General features: G+C 43.5%; 1 protein-coding gene across 8 annotated transcripts in view; it reads left to right on the top strand.

The window, feature by feature from the left end:
• Positions 1 to 15378, top strand: part of spag9b (sperm associated antigen 9b) — a 40203-nt gene that overhangs the window by 4901 nt on the left and 19924 nt on the right. For 5 of the 8 annotated variants that reach the window (XM_047608711.1, XM_047608713.1, XM_047608712.1 and 2 more), the window contains exons 2-4: positions 7298 to 7418; positions 9047 to 9117; positions 10637 to 10734. In XM_047608711.1, the coding sequence (XP_047464667.1) occupies positions 7298 to 7418; positions 9047 to 9117; positions 10637 to 10734 (290 nt within the window). Of the gene's footprint in view, positions 1 to 7297; positions 7419 to 9046; positions 9118 to 10636; positions 10735 to 13652; positions 14248 to 15378 lie in introns of those variants that run through there. The other 3 variants (XM_047608715.1, XM_047608716.1, XM_047608718.1) reach the window with 3 other exon arrangements.

Here is a 15378-nt window from a genome sequence, read left to right as displayed (position 1 = left end):
GCTAATGTTGTGTGTCTCCCCTTGTGGGGCCTTAAATATCTCCTACAGTTAGACAACAGGCACTTCAATATGCTGTGGAGTACATGATGTGATATTCTACATCTATAATTCATAGAAGGCACAGTTCAATGAGAACAAAGGAGTCTTTAAATGCTGGCAAACAACATGTCTTCTGTTAACTTTTTTTTGTTTCTTACCAGGATTGGCACGTGCTCCTGCCATGTTCAGTATTATTGGATATTATTTGCTTGGGAGGGGAGCATCAACATGGTGCTTGTTTTGAAAAAGCTAATATGCAGCGTTGCTGACTTGTGTCTGGCTTGTTGTGCTCTCACTTAGTTGTTGACACTGTAGTTGGTGGGTCAACATCCAATTTAAAAGGCCAACGAGGTCAATTGGTTCTCACAGACTACTTCACCGTTCTCAAAGCCACTTTAAAAATCACAGAACATAAGGATTTTTTTTTTTTTTTTATTGGCTTTCCCTTGTTATGCTGCATTTAGGTCATGTGCACACTTACCAAAACAATCTTTTTTTTTCTCTTGCCATTGTTTTGAGAATTTCTCAGTGAAGATGGAACCATTGCAAAACCGCATCTAGTTTTAGAAAGGCAGTAGTACATATCACAGGCCTATATGTGGCGCTGTCTGTGCTGCAGAACTCAGCCAAAATCAGCCAAGTAGAGACGGAGCATGTGCATCAACCCTGAGCGCCGTATACAAACGTACAGTCCGTCATGCTTTTCAGCTCATCGTCGTGGCAAAGCAACAGTGTATATTGAACCTGGCCGCAGAACAAGGGTCAATATCTGATGCAGCGAGCCTGTAGTCCTACATTGATGTTGTTGTTAATAGACATCGGGGGCGAGGGATGGAGTGATGACATCACACGAATGAAAGAAAAAAAAAACTCACAGGCTCCGTATTTTTCTTTTTCAGCTTGGAACCTGGATTCAAAAAGGATCCATCATGATGGTCGGCCCTAATGTGCCAGAATTACGTGTTTTCTTATAACGCTCAGGGTTCATCTTGTGCTTAGAAAGTACCTACCTTCTAGTAGGAGCTAAAACGCTCCTATAAATTTAGTTCTAAGAACTTGAATGTTCTCAAGTTCTGTAGTGAAGATAATAGAAATGATCTGATCACAGAAACGTCTAATTGGTGATGCCATGTAACAAGCAGAGGATTTTTGCCTCTTATGTTCTGACAATACTTAGGTCTCTTTGTCATAGTAGATGGACAACTGACTATAGTATGAGTTTTCAGTTGTTTACAAAATCCCATTGTAATGATGTTTGTAGAAAGTCACTCAACAGTACACCTGGTATTTCAGTGATATTTCCTCATGGATGTGCCACTGAAGTTTGAGTTTCTTGTGGTACCACTGTCATTCCTCCTCTTCATCCATCAACAAAGGATCCAGCTGCTTCTTTTACGGCACCAACAAGGTCTTCGGTTTAACACAAAGCTTCATTTGAGGCTGTCAAACCCTTAACACATCACCCACCGAAAGAGTTTCAAGAAGGATTTGCAGGAAAACTGTAAAAGCGCTCCCTCTCCCATCGCTCCCCCGGCCGTGACTAAGTCTATATCGGGTGCATATCACATGGTTAGGCTGACACAACTAAAGAATAATTTCATTACATCCCTCCCCCTGTTTAAATGCAAAGTGTCTCCAAAAGCAAATGCAGGCTCAAAGGAAGCTAATGAATAACGTGGCACAGGCTCGGTTACTAAGCTGCTCATTTGGACGACAAGTCACTATTGAAGCAAAGAAGCTGATTAATCGTACCAAACAAACACACTGTATGAGCCAAGTCCTGGTTTTCCTCACTTCCAGCCCAGAGGAATACCTCCTCTTATTGGTTCGTCTCAGTAGAGGGGAGGAAAAGGCAAGGCAGGAAATTCTTGGGGAAAAACGGCACTTCCCTCAGTTCTTTGTCCAGCCAGGGTTATCTGCTGACCTGCAAACGACCACATCCTACACACGAATAACGCGAGCTGATTGATCACCGTGAATCATTAGCGTGTATTAGGAGACACTGAACAGACTCATTCATGGCGGCATGACGCCGTAGTTTAGCCTCATTTGAGCTCATTGAGCAGCTTGTGGTTAAGGAAGACGGACTAACTAAATTAGCATCATAAATCGTTATTAATGACATTGTTGGCTGGCAAATCTACCGCATTTGTCAAGAGAGAAATACTACAGTAACTGTTGGTTGGATGCCATGCCGTGCTTTAAATCGCTGCTGAATTTTGTGACATTCATGTTCACAGCTTGCTGACATTAGTGATCACCTGACCTTTTCTATGTAACCACCACGAAGTTTATTTGTTTCTGAGTTTCTGCAGCGATGGAATGGACGGCGTGACATTTTCTACACATCAGGATGAATTATAGTTGCTTGTGTAATTCATTTAGAAACGCCATCAGGTCATTAACTGTTCGTAATGTGAACAGGCTGTTACACACTCCACAAGAGAAGTTTGTTCTTGTATCTAGGGAAGCTTGTTCTTCATGCATCAACGGGTAGTACCTGGCAACTCTCCTGTGATTGCTTAGAAACCGGAAGTGGGCTCGGTTAGCATGCAACAGTGGCAACGCTAGCGCCTGCTCACAGATGCTAATATTCAGAGTGTGACCGCTAATCGCTCCTGGGTGTGTATTTATGATTATGAAACGCAGTCGTCAATGCCGACATCCGAAAATAATCGGAAAGGTGCCTCTCGCCGTCCATCTCCCGGATCTCCCACAATGCTTAGCGCTTGTGATGTATGCTGCAGTGGGAGGGGCCTACGAGAGTTCGCCACTTGACCCGGCCAGAAAGAACTTTTTTCTTGTTCTTGCAGCCCTAGGAGCAAGAACAAATTTCTTGCTTCTTGCTGAGTGTGTAACAAGCATTACCCTCTGATGTTAGCTCAATGCACTTCTATGTCTGTGCTAATTAAAACATCGTAGAAACTAGGGTTACAAGCACTGATTATTTCTTATTTTCAATAATCAGATCACAGTTAAGTTTCACAGCAGAGCACAGATCAATCTTCATTTTCTTCATCTTCATATCTGCGACAAGTGATTCGTGGTTACGTTCATAATGATGTTATCCCTCTTGACACACTGCAGCGGTCGGTTTATTGTGTCTGGTGGCCAAGGCCTCACACGCCCCACATTTCCTAAATGTCCCAGTGGCGATCCTCGGCCAAAAACGCCAAAAAAGGAGCTGATTTCAGCCTCTGTCAATTGAGTGCTGATACAGTGGGCCGCTGTCTGTCTGGGTGCGCGGACACTTGTTCTGGGACCACATGTGTTTGTGCGTATGAGAGTGTGTGTTGCCGCTCAGGGACAAAGAGGGCATTATACATGCAGCGCGGGGGGAAGAGGGCATGCTAAAATGCTGGAACACTTATTCTCTGGAGCGCTGTCATATGCACAAGCCTCCTTCCTGGGTCATATGAGGAGCAGCAGGGCGAGAATGTTCTGATGAATGTGTCGATGTAGTGGGAGGACGCGCAACGTTACGTGTCATTCATAGGCTCTCATAATCTTTTGTGGCCTTTTAACCCTTTAAAACCTGAACGCATCGTCAGTGATCTGTTAAAGCGTGAAGTATTTGAATCACCGTAACTCGCAGTGGTTTGCTCTGTTGACAAAATTCAAAGTGTGGCTGAACACTGGGAAGTTGTGGTTTGGTCTTTGTGACATCTCAAGGTTATAACTTCATTTTTACCAACAAATTCCTCCAAACTTCCTGGGTCTCCCCGGTCTTGCGTCGCTCCCCAACCTGCAGCCAACATGCGTCACAATTACCGTAATTGCTTTGTTCCAGAAAGCGCAACTTCACCATGTTCAGCCACACACAGAATTTTGCCCATTGGTGAATTACGGTAATACATGATACCGCAAGCATTTTTTTATTTAATGCGCAGGTAGATGTTCAGGTCTTAAAGCGTTAAACAACAGAAACCACGTCTTTTAACTTATTTGTATTTGGCTTCCATATTGTCGTCATGTACATTTGCGGGTTAGGGTCCTCAGTCCGTAGTCTAGCCGTGTGCTATGTTAATGCTCTTAGTAGATTTACGTGGAAAATGCTGCTTTACTACAAATACTTAAGTTCTTAAGATGCTCTCGAGGTCCCACTGGTCCTCTGTACGTCAGCTAGCAGCTTTGAATCACTGTTTTTCTCCGTTTAACTAATGTTTCGAATATGTTCTGCTCAGAAACGTCTGGACCCGGGATTCATGTGGATGTTACTCATATTTAGACCGTGCACCTAGACCAGACCAGGCACCCCCCCACCCCCACCCCCACCCCATAGCAATGACAGTCTTTGATGGCAGCAGCCATCACCAGCAGGATACAGCCTGACACAGACGCGCACACACAAAAAAATGGTTTACTCAAAAAATGGAAAAACCGTACAAGACAAGGTGATTACAACATTACAACATTGTGCTGCCAGACGCAACAGGACACCCTCAGATGGCTCATGTCTATTCTCTGATGAGTCACAACTGTTTTGTAGGCACAAGGGAGACCTACACAATATAATGTTATGCATATGTCGTGCATATGAACTGTGATTTTACGATAATGCCAAATAATAATGACTCTGTTTTGTTTATCAACCAGCATCAGGTGCTCTGCTCTGAAATAGTTTGAGTCCGCGGGCAAATGGAGATCACACAGTTCATCAGTGGCTGAATTGTTATTATTTTTATTCACAAAGACACTGAAGAAACACCTTGGTGAGGCGCCGCCAGTCTCAATGCGATGCGTTGTGTAAAGGAGCTCAGGTGACACTCATCTCTAAACAGATGACCTCCACCCCCCCGGCCCAGGGCCCAACTGTGGGGGCTCTTATCCTCAGAGAGAGTCCACAGTCACAAGACTGCGTGTTTACAGGCAAAGGCATCAGACGCCCGACTCAGCTGATGAGCCGAAGCATCAAACCGACCGTACGAGAGGCCACAACAATAACCCGTAAAATCCTATTATTAGAGTTCAAGGCAAAAGTCTCTAAGGTTGACTTGTCAAAACAGTTTATATGCTAATGCCTTCCACAGTCGCTCATTGTTCCACGGTGGAGCACGTATTGTGCTTAAACAATAGACCTATAGTAAGGGGATTGTCCAACTTTTTATCTCAGTAAGTCCTGTTGTAAATGCAAACTTCAGATTTGAATGCCACACTTAAATTTGTCCATCGACTGCGAACGCGTCTTTCATGAACGTATTTACATATTTCCAGAGTTTTTTTTTTTAGCCACGCTAACAGCAGAGCTTTGTGGGTGTCAGGAGCTTTTGTTAAGGTGGCCTGATTTGATTCACCAGATACGAATCTGCACAGATGCCGAGCTTTTATTAATCGTGTTTTGCGTCCGACCTGATGTGAGCGATCCTTGTTGAATATATGATGTTTTACCAGCATCATCGCATGTTTCTGCTGCCAGCTTCATTCATTCATTCATTCATTCATTCACTGCTGCTGACTCAAGTTTCATTAGCAATGGCCTCATGCTAACTGAAAAACATTTGCACAATGAGATGGAAATACATAACTGGTTTCACTCGGTGCTGGTTCACTTGTCACTTTCTGGTGTTGGCCTAGAGACTAGACTCTAATGAGAGTGAATGAATGATGAAGACATCAGATGAGTTTTGAAATGAGGTGTGGATTATCAGCAAATTGATTATCATTGATCATTAACCAAAATTCATCAGCAAGTGGAGCTTTATTGAGACAAGGATTGGAAAGTCTGAACCATAACTGAAGTTTTTAGCAACACTAGCGGTGTGACTCTTGGGTTTGTGAACTTCAATCATCTGCCTCGTCCACCACTTTTGGTCTGGATACAACTATTCAATCATGGTCCCTACAGGGTGAAGCCAAGAGGTTGTTGTTTGTGGTTTTGAATGAGCTGAAATAACGACAACAACAACATTTTGTAGAAATCTATGCTGATTCAGGTTTAGCTCTCACAGAACCATTAGCATCACTCATCTTCTAATCCAAAAATGATCAGATTGAAGGGGAAAAAAAGACATTTGCTGTTCAAATCTTCTGGTCTAAACCGTGACCACATTGAAGGGTGCGTCCAACTGTGTTCATTGTAAACAGGAACGCCCTCTCTGCTTATACGGAGAATGACAGAAGTGTCGGATTGAAGACAGATTTAAATAGACGTGAAGTTGGAGAAAGAGCCTCCGTGAAGCCGTTAAATACTCCATGACTTCCAGTTCTCCCAAAACCAAACACTGACATTGTGGCTCTCAGTGTGTGGGCAATACAAGTTAGTACAAGGGTTTAAAACAGGGGTCTTCAACGTTTTTCAGGCCAAGGACCTCAAACCTATGAAGAGATTAAGTCGGGACCTACTATATGTGTTATATATTAAACTTGGCCTAGTGCTATTCAAAAATATACATTATTATTATAATTATTCAATATTAATCTAACCCTTACCCCTTCATTAAAATATGTAATTATTTAAATTTATCGGAGTAAATTAAAAAAAAAAAGAAAAAGAAAAATGTCTCAACCAAAGATTTTTGTGACCCTCTGCAGTACCTCCGCGGACCCCTAGGGGGCACAGACCACCTGTTGACGAGCTATGGTTTGAAATTAAAATAAAAACGGAGATTGCAAAGAGAGAGGACTGTAGCAAAGTTGGAGGATTGTTTATGCGTAACTCTCAAAGAGGCGCCGTGTGGCTACAGAGGTTTACATGTAGTAACGTATTTACACACAAGCAGTGGTTGAATCCGCATTAAATCGATTAGATTTGATGGTGGATTGTGGTTCGCGGCTGGAGACGGTTTGAAGAGGTGGTTGAATTCTTTTTCTGTCTGATATCCAGTTGGGTTCAGTAATGTAGTTTTCATGTGTGTCTTGGACTGAGCTAAGTGAGTAAGTTTTTGACACTGATATCATCTGTTGCCGACTCCTGACTGTGGAAACTGTGCTGTGGCTGTTTGTGTTTCTCTTTCTTTTTTTTTTTTCCTGGTGGCGCTGTGCACCTGTTGAGCAGAGAGATTAGATGACTTTCATAATGGACAGACGACAGACGCTCCGTTTTCCACACACGATCTCCTTTTCACTCTTTTCCATCTACGCCCGCGTCCTAGAAGTCACGACTGTGATCTCACTCAAAGCTCAGAGGAACCGACCTCTCACGAGCTTGTGTGACACGTCTGTGTCCTCGCGCCGCCGTGAGCAAATCATCAACCTGTCCCCGGACGTCCCCAGTCAACAAGTCAATAAATGTCTCTCCCCCCGCTGTGTTTGTCTGCAGAGGTACATCGTCTTCGAAGACTCCCAGGAAGGCGAGAAGAAGGATCTCCAGTGTCGGCTGCTGACGCTGGAGTCTCACACGCGGCAGCTAGAGCTGAAAACTAAAAACTACGCAGACCAGAGTAAGTCCACCGCCTTCAACATCTGTCGTCTCTTACGTGACGTTTTTTTTGCCGCCGTGATGTTCTGACACACGCCCAGGTCAGATAACCTGTGAGCAGCTCTTACAGCCTGCAGGTCTTATGACTGTTTGTCAGCCTGATGTGCCGGAGGCCAGATGGACTCCCTGCGTCCCTCGTGAATAAAAGCCATTAGTAACATACTACCAGTGTTTGCCGGCCTAGTGAGTTACACAACCCCTAATAGAATAAAGCAGATGTGTCCCAAACCCTGAACGATTCAGAGAGTTAAACCTAGCACGGCAGGGTTTTTATTTTATTTGCATCTATCGGGGTTTTTTTAGATAATAAGAGCAGCTGCATGTGTGGAGATGGTATACGTGTCTCTTTCTGAAGAAGGAAAAACTCTGTGTAAGTCTCAGAGTGTGGTTGTGTTTCGAGGGCATGAAAAGAAACCCCTCATGATGCGTGCGTGACTGCACCGTATGTGACGGCTTGTTTGTTCCACCGCAGCATACGCCTCTTTCATCCCGAGGGGAAATTTGAGACTCATAAGCAAATTTCTTCTTTTTTTTTATTTCTTTCAATTTAACACTTCCTCTTTTTTTTTTTTTTGTATGATTTTGCGTTTGTCCTTTTGTCTGTAATTAAACACTTATGTGCACGTGTAACTGGAAAACGCACGTACGGTCGTAGCTCTGTAAACGTCAGCACGCTTTCATGTTCAGGATTTCCATGTGGGTCTTTCCTTCGGGGTCACTTCATGTTTCTCCTCACACCTCTTTTCAGACCTGAGTTATTTCTGCTTCCCTCTTTCACCTCCACTTCCTCTACGCGCCCTCTCGAAACCACCGCGTTCATCACGATGTAGCGCAGCTGCCCTCTGATCCGCTGGTCTGCGTTCGTCGCGTGGTTGTCAGATTCTTCCACAGCGCTCGTCTTTTGGACTTCACTCCTGGGCTGTGAAGCATCAAAGCCTCGGTGATGTTGTGATTTAGTCGTATCAGCTCTCCGCTCGTTGCAGAGGGCGACAAGGAGCGTTTTAGTGTCCACCTCTGACTGAGAGAGAGAGAGAGAGAGTGCCCATGCATGGCTGGCATCTGATTAGCTCGCTCAACAACTGTCCGACTGTTTTGCCTACGAATAAGCAGAGCCACAGTCACTGGAACCAGTAAGTCGTGGTCCACCAGCTGGATTTAACTGTTTCATCTTTTAGACCCTTTTTTTTAAAAAAAAAAAAAAAAAAATCCTTAATGTGGTTTTTAATTATTTACATTTTTTCCTTATCTTAAGGTTTTATAATAATATCATCACCGTTCTCCGTCTCAAGGTTGCTAGGAGACGAGCAGTGATCACATCATCTTTTGATCCAGTTGAATGGATGTTTTTCACTGAAATGGGTCCAAATATTATAGTGATGATGATGATGTGTATTTATGTCGGAGCTCCGTTTGTCTTGGCTCGGGAGCGTTTGGTTGACGCATGGTGGCCCTCTACTGGCTCTAGCACGTTACTGCAGCAAATAACTCTGGGATCAACTCCCTGAATGATGCAACATTTAAGTGGGGAATGAAAAATGACTATGATGAACTCGGTCTCTAATCCTATGAACGTTTTGTTTTCTTGTCCAGTTAGCAGACTGGAGGAGAGAGAAGCAGACCTCAAGAAGGAGTACAATGCCCTTCATCAGAGACACACTGAGGTAGGCTGGTCTGGAAGAAGTAATATGAAATATAATGTATTTGTGCTTACACAGGAGTCCACATACAAGTATTTCTATAACAAGAAGAGCCCCCATTATTTTCTATTTCTGTAAATGTACTAAGATCCTGTTTTTTTTTGTTTGTTTGTTTGATTTTTTTTGTCCTTGTTTGCCGCTAGTGAACCTGAACTGATACAGACAGTTACTTAACTGTCAATTAAACATTTATGTGACACATTTGGATTCATATAGTCATCCAAATAAAAATATAAAGTTGGTTGAGTTAAATATTATCTACTCTTTAATCTAGTTATTGGATGCAGGACAAAATCAGTACATTATCTTCAGGTTAACTAGTATTTACTCTCCCTGGTGCCTTATGAGCATAAATGAACTAAAAATCTACTATATGCAGCATATTGAGTCGTTTATTGTTCAGTTCTTATATATAAATGAGCCCAGTTGAGCATTTTAACAGAGATAAGCTAAGCTGCAGACCATTAGATCAATAATGTGTTGTTGTTAAACTGTACATGTGTGTATGTTTTGGTTACACGTTTTCATAAAATGAAGCCACATTAATGCTCACATTGATTCTCACTTTATAGAGCCCAGCTGTGGTATCAGACACTTAAACACTTAACGGCTGGAATGGACAGATCACAAGCGTCCACTATAAAAAAGCATTAGAGCCAGTAATGATCCTTTAATTAAACTATGCTCTGACTGACACTAATATCAGTCCTTAGGATTGACTAGAGACATAAATGTATAAATGTATCAACCTGAGGAACTTAACTGTGACTACACGATGCTCTTGAGTCCTTTAGATAAAGTACAGAAGGAACTATTAATTCTTAAATTAAATAATGAATCATCAGTTTCCACTTTGTAGAACAATAAAAAATACAGACCTTGAGGGAAGGGACGTGTTTAGTCTTAAACGGGACAAAGCAGAGTAAAAATAAAAGGTATAAAAGTATAGATGTGGCTTTTGCATTACAGCAAATCAAAGGCTTTGGAGCTTCTGGAGAAACAGGCAGTGAGAAGATGATGAAGACGTGAACGATCTGAAGATGAATTATGTATCCGCTGAGCTGGTTTCTCTCTCTCTGCCCGTTTTCCATCATGTATCACTAACAGATGTCTCCGTGTCCAAACAAACCTCTCAGGCTTGAGATCTGAATCATGTTGAATAGAAGACATGAAAGCTGTCACCCACACACCGTCAGTACATCCACATCATTTTGTTATTTTTGTTATTTTTTTGTGAACCTATCAGTCACAGCTGTGGTTGGATGTGGGTGACAGTAGAAGACAGTAGGGGAACTCTCTGCCTCTAATTAGCAGCCTTTCATCAGTGTGTGGGTGGAATTGTCATCTCCTACTTATTGCAAAATAAAGAACATGTGTCTGCCATATTTAATGTCCAAAGTGAAAGCTCCTCTGGGACAAATAAAGTCTGCAAAATGACTGTGACGTTGCTAATTCTGTCGTTCTCTCCATCCTGTACCTTCAGATGATCCACAGCTACATGGAGCACCTGGAGCGGACTAAGCACCAGCACACAGCGATAATAGCAGAGCCCTCTGACACAAGCACGTCAGCCAGAACACGGTTAGACATCCACACTGGTTTACTCCATGTTCTTCATCCTCTGTTACTTCCTCAACATGTCTTAGGCCTGTAAAAATGTTTAGATGGGATATGGTTGCTGTCTACAGAATACCAGATGTGAACTTAAAATACTCCTGTAACTAAAGTCAGCCAGTAAGCAGGTAAAATAAACACTGATCCTGTTTGTTAGTCTTATTCTTTTGATGCTTTATTATCTTGTAGATCTCCATGTTCTCCCTTGTGTTGCAGATAACGACTCTTGTCATTCATGAAATTGATGCAACTCCCTATAATTAAAGTGCGTTAGTAGTAAGACAATTTATAGCCCACTACAAATTGAGTTTCAACACGGAGGAGATGGATGCTTACTGCGTTTTATGTTTTTGTCTATGTAAGTGATTGTCAAGGTTTTCAGGCCTGTAGTGGAGCAGTTCTACTCGCTGCAGCTCTGCTCCCACACAAACCGTATATCTTCCCTACGGGCAGGAGGCAGAAGTAGGTCAGAGAACCTGTCTCAGCAGAGAAGGAATGAGGGTGCATTCATCCCCAGTTGTTAATTACAAAACCAGGACGTTTTGATAGAGTTCGTTTTGGTTTCTGGAAACAAATGCATTAATCTGACACCGGTTAGAGGAGGTGGTCCCAGCCTGTTACCCGTGGAGCGATGTAGCCACGGCAACTGTGTGTGTCCAGAGCCTGTGTCCAGTGTCTGGGCCTTCAGAGTAGAGCCCTGCAGGGACTGTTTATTTCATCTCGATCCCGCTGAATTTCTGACCATTACCGCTCACACCCGCACACGTGTAGGTCCACTCCTGCCCGCAGCCGCAAAACTTTGAGTATTTATGCATTGATTTTGTGTCTTCTCCCGTCCCGCAGGAGAAAACACGTCATTTTATAGGCTGTTAATAAAGAGATTCACGGAGTTGTTTGTTTCGTTTTCCTGGAGAACGGAGCAGGTGTGTCGCCTAAACCCAGAGGTGCCGGATTTGTGTCCGTTGTCGACAAGTATTTTAGAAACATTCGTTACAACTAACAAAGTCCAGCTCGTTCCCATCTTTGTCACAGACAATTGAGAAGTTTCTCCAAATGTCAGACTTGCCTTGCTTTGTCTTAGTGCTGTAAATACCTTCTTTGAGCTTCCTTTTGACATCATTTGTTGACATCCTGTCGCTAGGCTACGTCCCGATCCCGCAGGGTTTTTTTTTTTGTTTTAGCCGCCTCCTCCCGCCCGATGCAAAGTTTATACCGCCCGCTCACGCGAGATTTGATTTGGGTCTCGTGGGTCCCAATGCCAATCCCAATCCCAATCTACTTCAGAGGACAGGCAGCAGCAGCAGTGCACCTTCTTAGCATTCTCGACATTTTACATAAATGGCAACAAATGCCAGTGCCCAAACTCAAGTCATTTTTAGCAAGATCGTTTTCAGATTTCCTGGAATTTTCGCAAGAAAAAAAACCATTTACACATGTGTTGGTTATAAGAGGAGACCATATGGAAGCCACTCTGTCCCACAGTTTTCCAGTTTCACACAGCACATACCATGGTTGCTGTGGATGTCGTATTAATCAGGGCAGTAGTAGTCGGAATAATCTGCTTCGATGGGATGATCAGCTTTGTGATCTATTGCTCATTTGAAGAGCAGATTATGACCACGACCTATGAAGCATGCAGGTCAAAAGACCTCAGCTACAATGAGCATCAGTTTCATTGTCATTAAGTTCACAGTATCTGTTTAGATGCAGTAGATGGTTAATATTAGGGTGGGTATCGGGAAGGACTTCACGATACGATACATATCACGATACTTGAGTCACGATATGATACATTATTGTGATGTTATGATATTGTGATGTATTGCAATATTTCACATAATGCAGCTCAAAATACACATTGTATATGTGTACATCAGATGACAGTGATAATTCACTGGACAAATTGAGTCAAAAAACAATATTAATCCAACCAATCCATTTCCAATTTATTGTACTTGTACAGAAAAGGTGGAGGTGTGGAAGTCGTTCACGATTGGCCCAAAACATGACTTCTTCTTTTTCTCATTATTATTTCGATACTAAGCCTTCAAAATCGATAATGTATCGATTGTATTGTAGACAAATGGGAAGAAAGAAATCGCGATGTATTGCCATATCAATATTTTTTCCCACTCCTAGTTTATACAAGTCCAAGCACATCTGTTACCATCGTCAATCCTGTGTTTCTGCAGAGAAGATTGTCACCACTCTGTGTGGATGATTTGTTTCTGCTGCAGTGTTTGGTGCATGACAAATAAAGTACGATGGTCAAAAGGCTCAATTTTGGCCTTTTTTTAATTTATTTATTTTGGCCTGTTGTCTCAAATACAACTACTACATCGCTTGGAATGTCTTTTTTTCCAAATGCTCCTTTCCCTTGTCACAGAGACGGTTTGTGAGGAGGGCAGATTTTCCTTTGGTGACGCTTTCAACAACCGAGTCTGACTTACTTTGTCTTCATCGTGGCTTTTTTTTAGTCACGCTGAGTGTACAAGAGGTGTGAATAACGTTTAATAGCTATTTATCATTTGAATGTACCTTTGGTCAAACTTGTGCATTGTGGCAGCTTCCGTTATTACCTCGGCCCCCCCACGATGCCTTCAGTCACCGCGGACACACTGCCAACCTCCCTTCCACACACACACTGGACACTTTTGATCAGACTCCCCGTTCCGCAGCCAATAAGCAGCAGCCTGAGAAGAGGCATATGGAACGAGCTGCCTCAGCATCCAAAAGAGCGAGGGAGAGAGAATGAGAGAGAGAGAGACGTGGAGGGAGGGGGTGGTGGATGCTATCACAGAGAGAGAGAGAGGGGGAGAGCGTCAGAGTGTTCTAGACTCCACAGCAGCAGCCGTGTCGCATCTCGGTAGAGGAAGAGTGAAGAAGGAAGGAAGGAAAGGAAGGAAAACAGAATCACCTGCCAGAGGAGGAGTGGAGTTGAAGAGGACTGGAGGACTCTGCTGCTGCTGCTGCTGCTGCTACCAGCCTCTCCCACCTCGCTGAGGATGAGCTCTGCTGTGTGCTGCTGCTGAAGCCCCTGGGATTACCGTTGTTGTGACTGCTGCTGACACATTGTTCTGCCTTTGACCTGCTCCCAGTCTCTCGCTGCTGAGCCGCAACGTCAGAGCAGCACAGGATTCAGCGTCTCTACCTCCGCCGTAGATTTTACCTACAGAGTGAATTTTATTCGGTGACCGCCGCTAACCGGCTCTTTTACCGACAGCCCCCGCCGCGCCGCCCCCCCCCCTCCTTCCTCGCCCCTTAAGTTCTTGGTACCCGGTGAGGCACTCGGCCATGATTTGGGGGGGCCATGAGCCCCGGGTGTATGCTGCTGTTTGTTTTTGGCTTCGTAGGGGGAGCAGTGGTCATCAACTCTGCTGTACTGGTCTCTCTGTCAGTGCTGCTGCTCGTTCACTACTCCGTCTCTACTGGCGGCTTACCTGCCCTGCCCTCCTTACCCTCCTTACCCAGATCCACCAGGTACCGTGTGCGTGTGTGTGTGTTAGTGATTTTGCCGTGTGCAATACTTCCTATAATAATATTATAATATATTGCTATAATTTCTTTTCTGTCTTCGTAGCGGTGCAGTTTTGCCTCCATGTGGGCGTGTTATAGTCTGACAGTGTGAGGCTGCACATTAAAAGTGGGTCAAGAGAGAGAGTGGCCTGAGTCACACATGGACAGCATCACCTTAGATGTTTCAGTTCATAGTATTTCTTTCATTTGGTCAGATCCTTTTCGGAGCGACCTGGTACTGCTCAGTTCAAAAGACAAAAGGCAGAACTGGCCGCTGTCGGTGCCCCGCACGTGACCTCCTCTTCTCAATATGGTGGTGTGTCCATTGTTTTTTTTGTTTTTGTTTTTTGGGGCTGCTGCTTTTCATCTCCGCTTCCCGGCTGCTGTATTCCCCCATGGCGGCCATTGTCCTCCTCACTAGGCACTTCATTTCTTTCATACCTGGTTGCTGGAGTGAGAAAAGCTGCATTTTCTGTGATGAAGAGAATTTTGCAATGTGTCTGTTTCATTTCTGTCTCACTGGATGTCGCTGCTCTTTCAGTGTGTAGTAGTAGTTGTTGTTGTTGTTGTTGCAAGTCCTATTATTAGAGCTAATGATAATTAGAGGTTTGTTGTTCGAGCCTCCGTGTGTCCTTCAGTTGACATTCTACATCACTAGAAACATCACGGAGGCTGATACAGACGGATTTAGAGTTGACGCCTGAGCTAATAGGTGAGAAGTAATCGAGTTTATTGGGCGACCAGCCTCATCCCTCCTCTCACCTACTTCAGTGTCAAGAGATTCTTTGGTGCAACACCTCTCTGTGAAGTCTCCCCTCAGCCTGGTCGCACAGTTTGTTTTTGTCTTCATTGTGTTTCCACCCTGGTGGAGAATGGAAAAATGAATCCCTGTGTAATTTAGCAAATTAAGTGCAGGCTTTGTTGTGTGAAAACTTTACTCAACACTATAGATAGATAGATAGGTAGATGGATAGGTCGATCCCTGAAGACAAATTAGGTCGTCATAGCAGTCCGGTATTTGAATACAATAAAATACGATAGAATAAAATACTGAGGTATAAAGATAAAAGCAAAGATAAAAACACAGAATAGGAC

This window comes from Mugil cephalus, chromosome 16 (genome assembly GCF_022458985.1).
Source record: "Mugil cephalus isolate CIBA_MC_2020 chromosome 16, CIBA_Mcephalus_1.1, whole genome shotgun sequence".
In the NCBI taxonomy this organism is placed as follows: domain Eukaryota; kingdom Metazoa; phylum Chordata; class Actinopteri; order Mugiliformes; family Mugilidae; genus Mugil; species Mugil cephalus.
The sequence above is the reverse complement of the archived record's forward strand: the minus strand, read 5'-3'. Positions and strand labels throughout refer to the sequence as shown.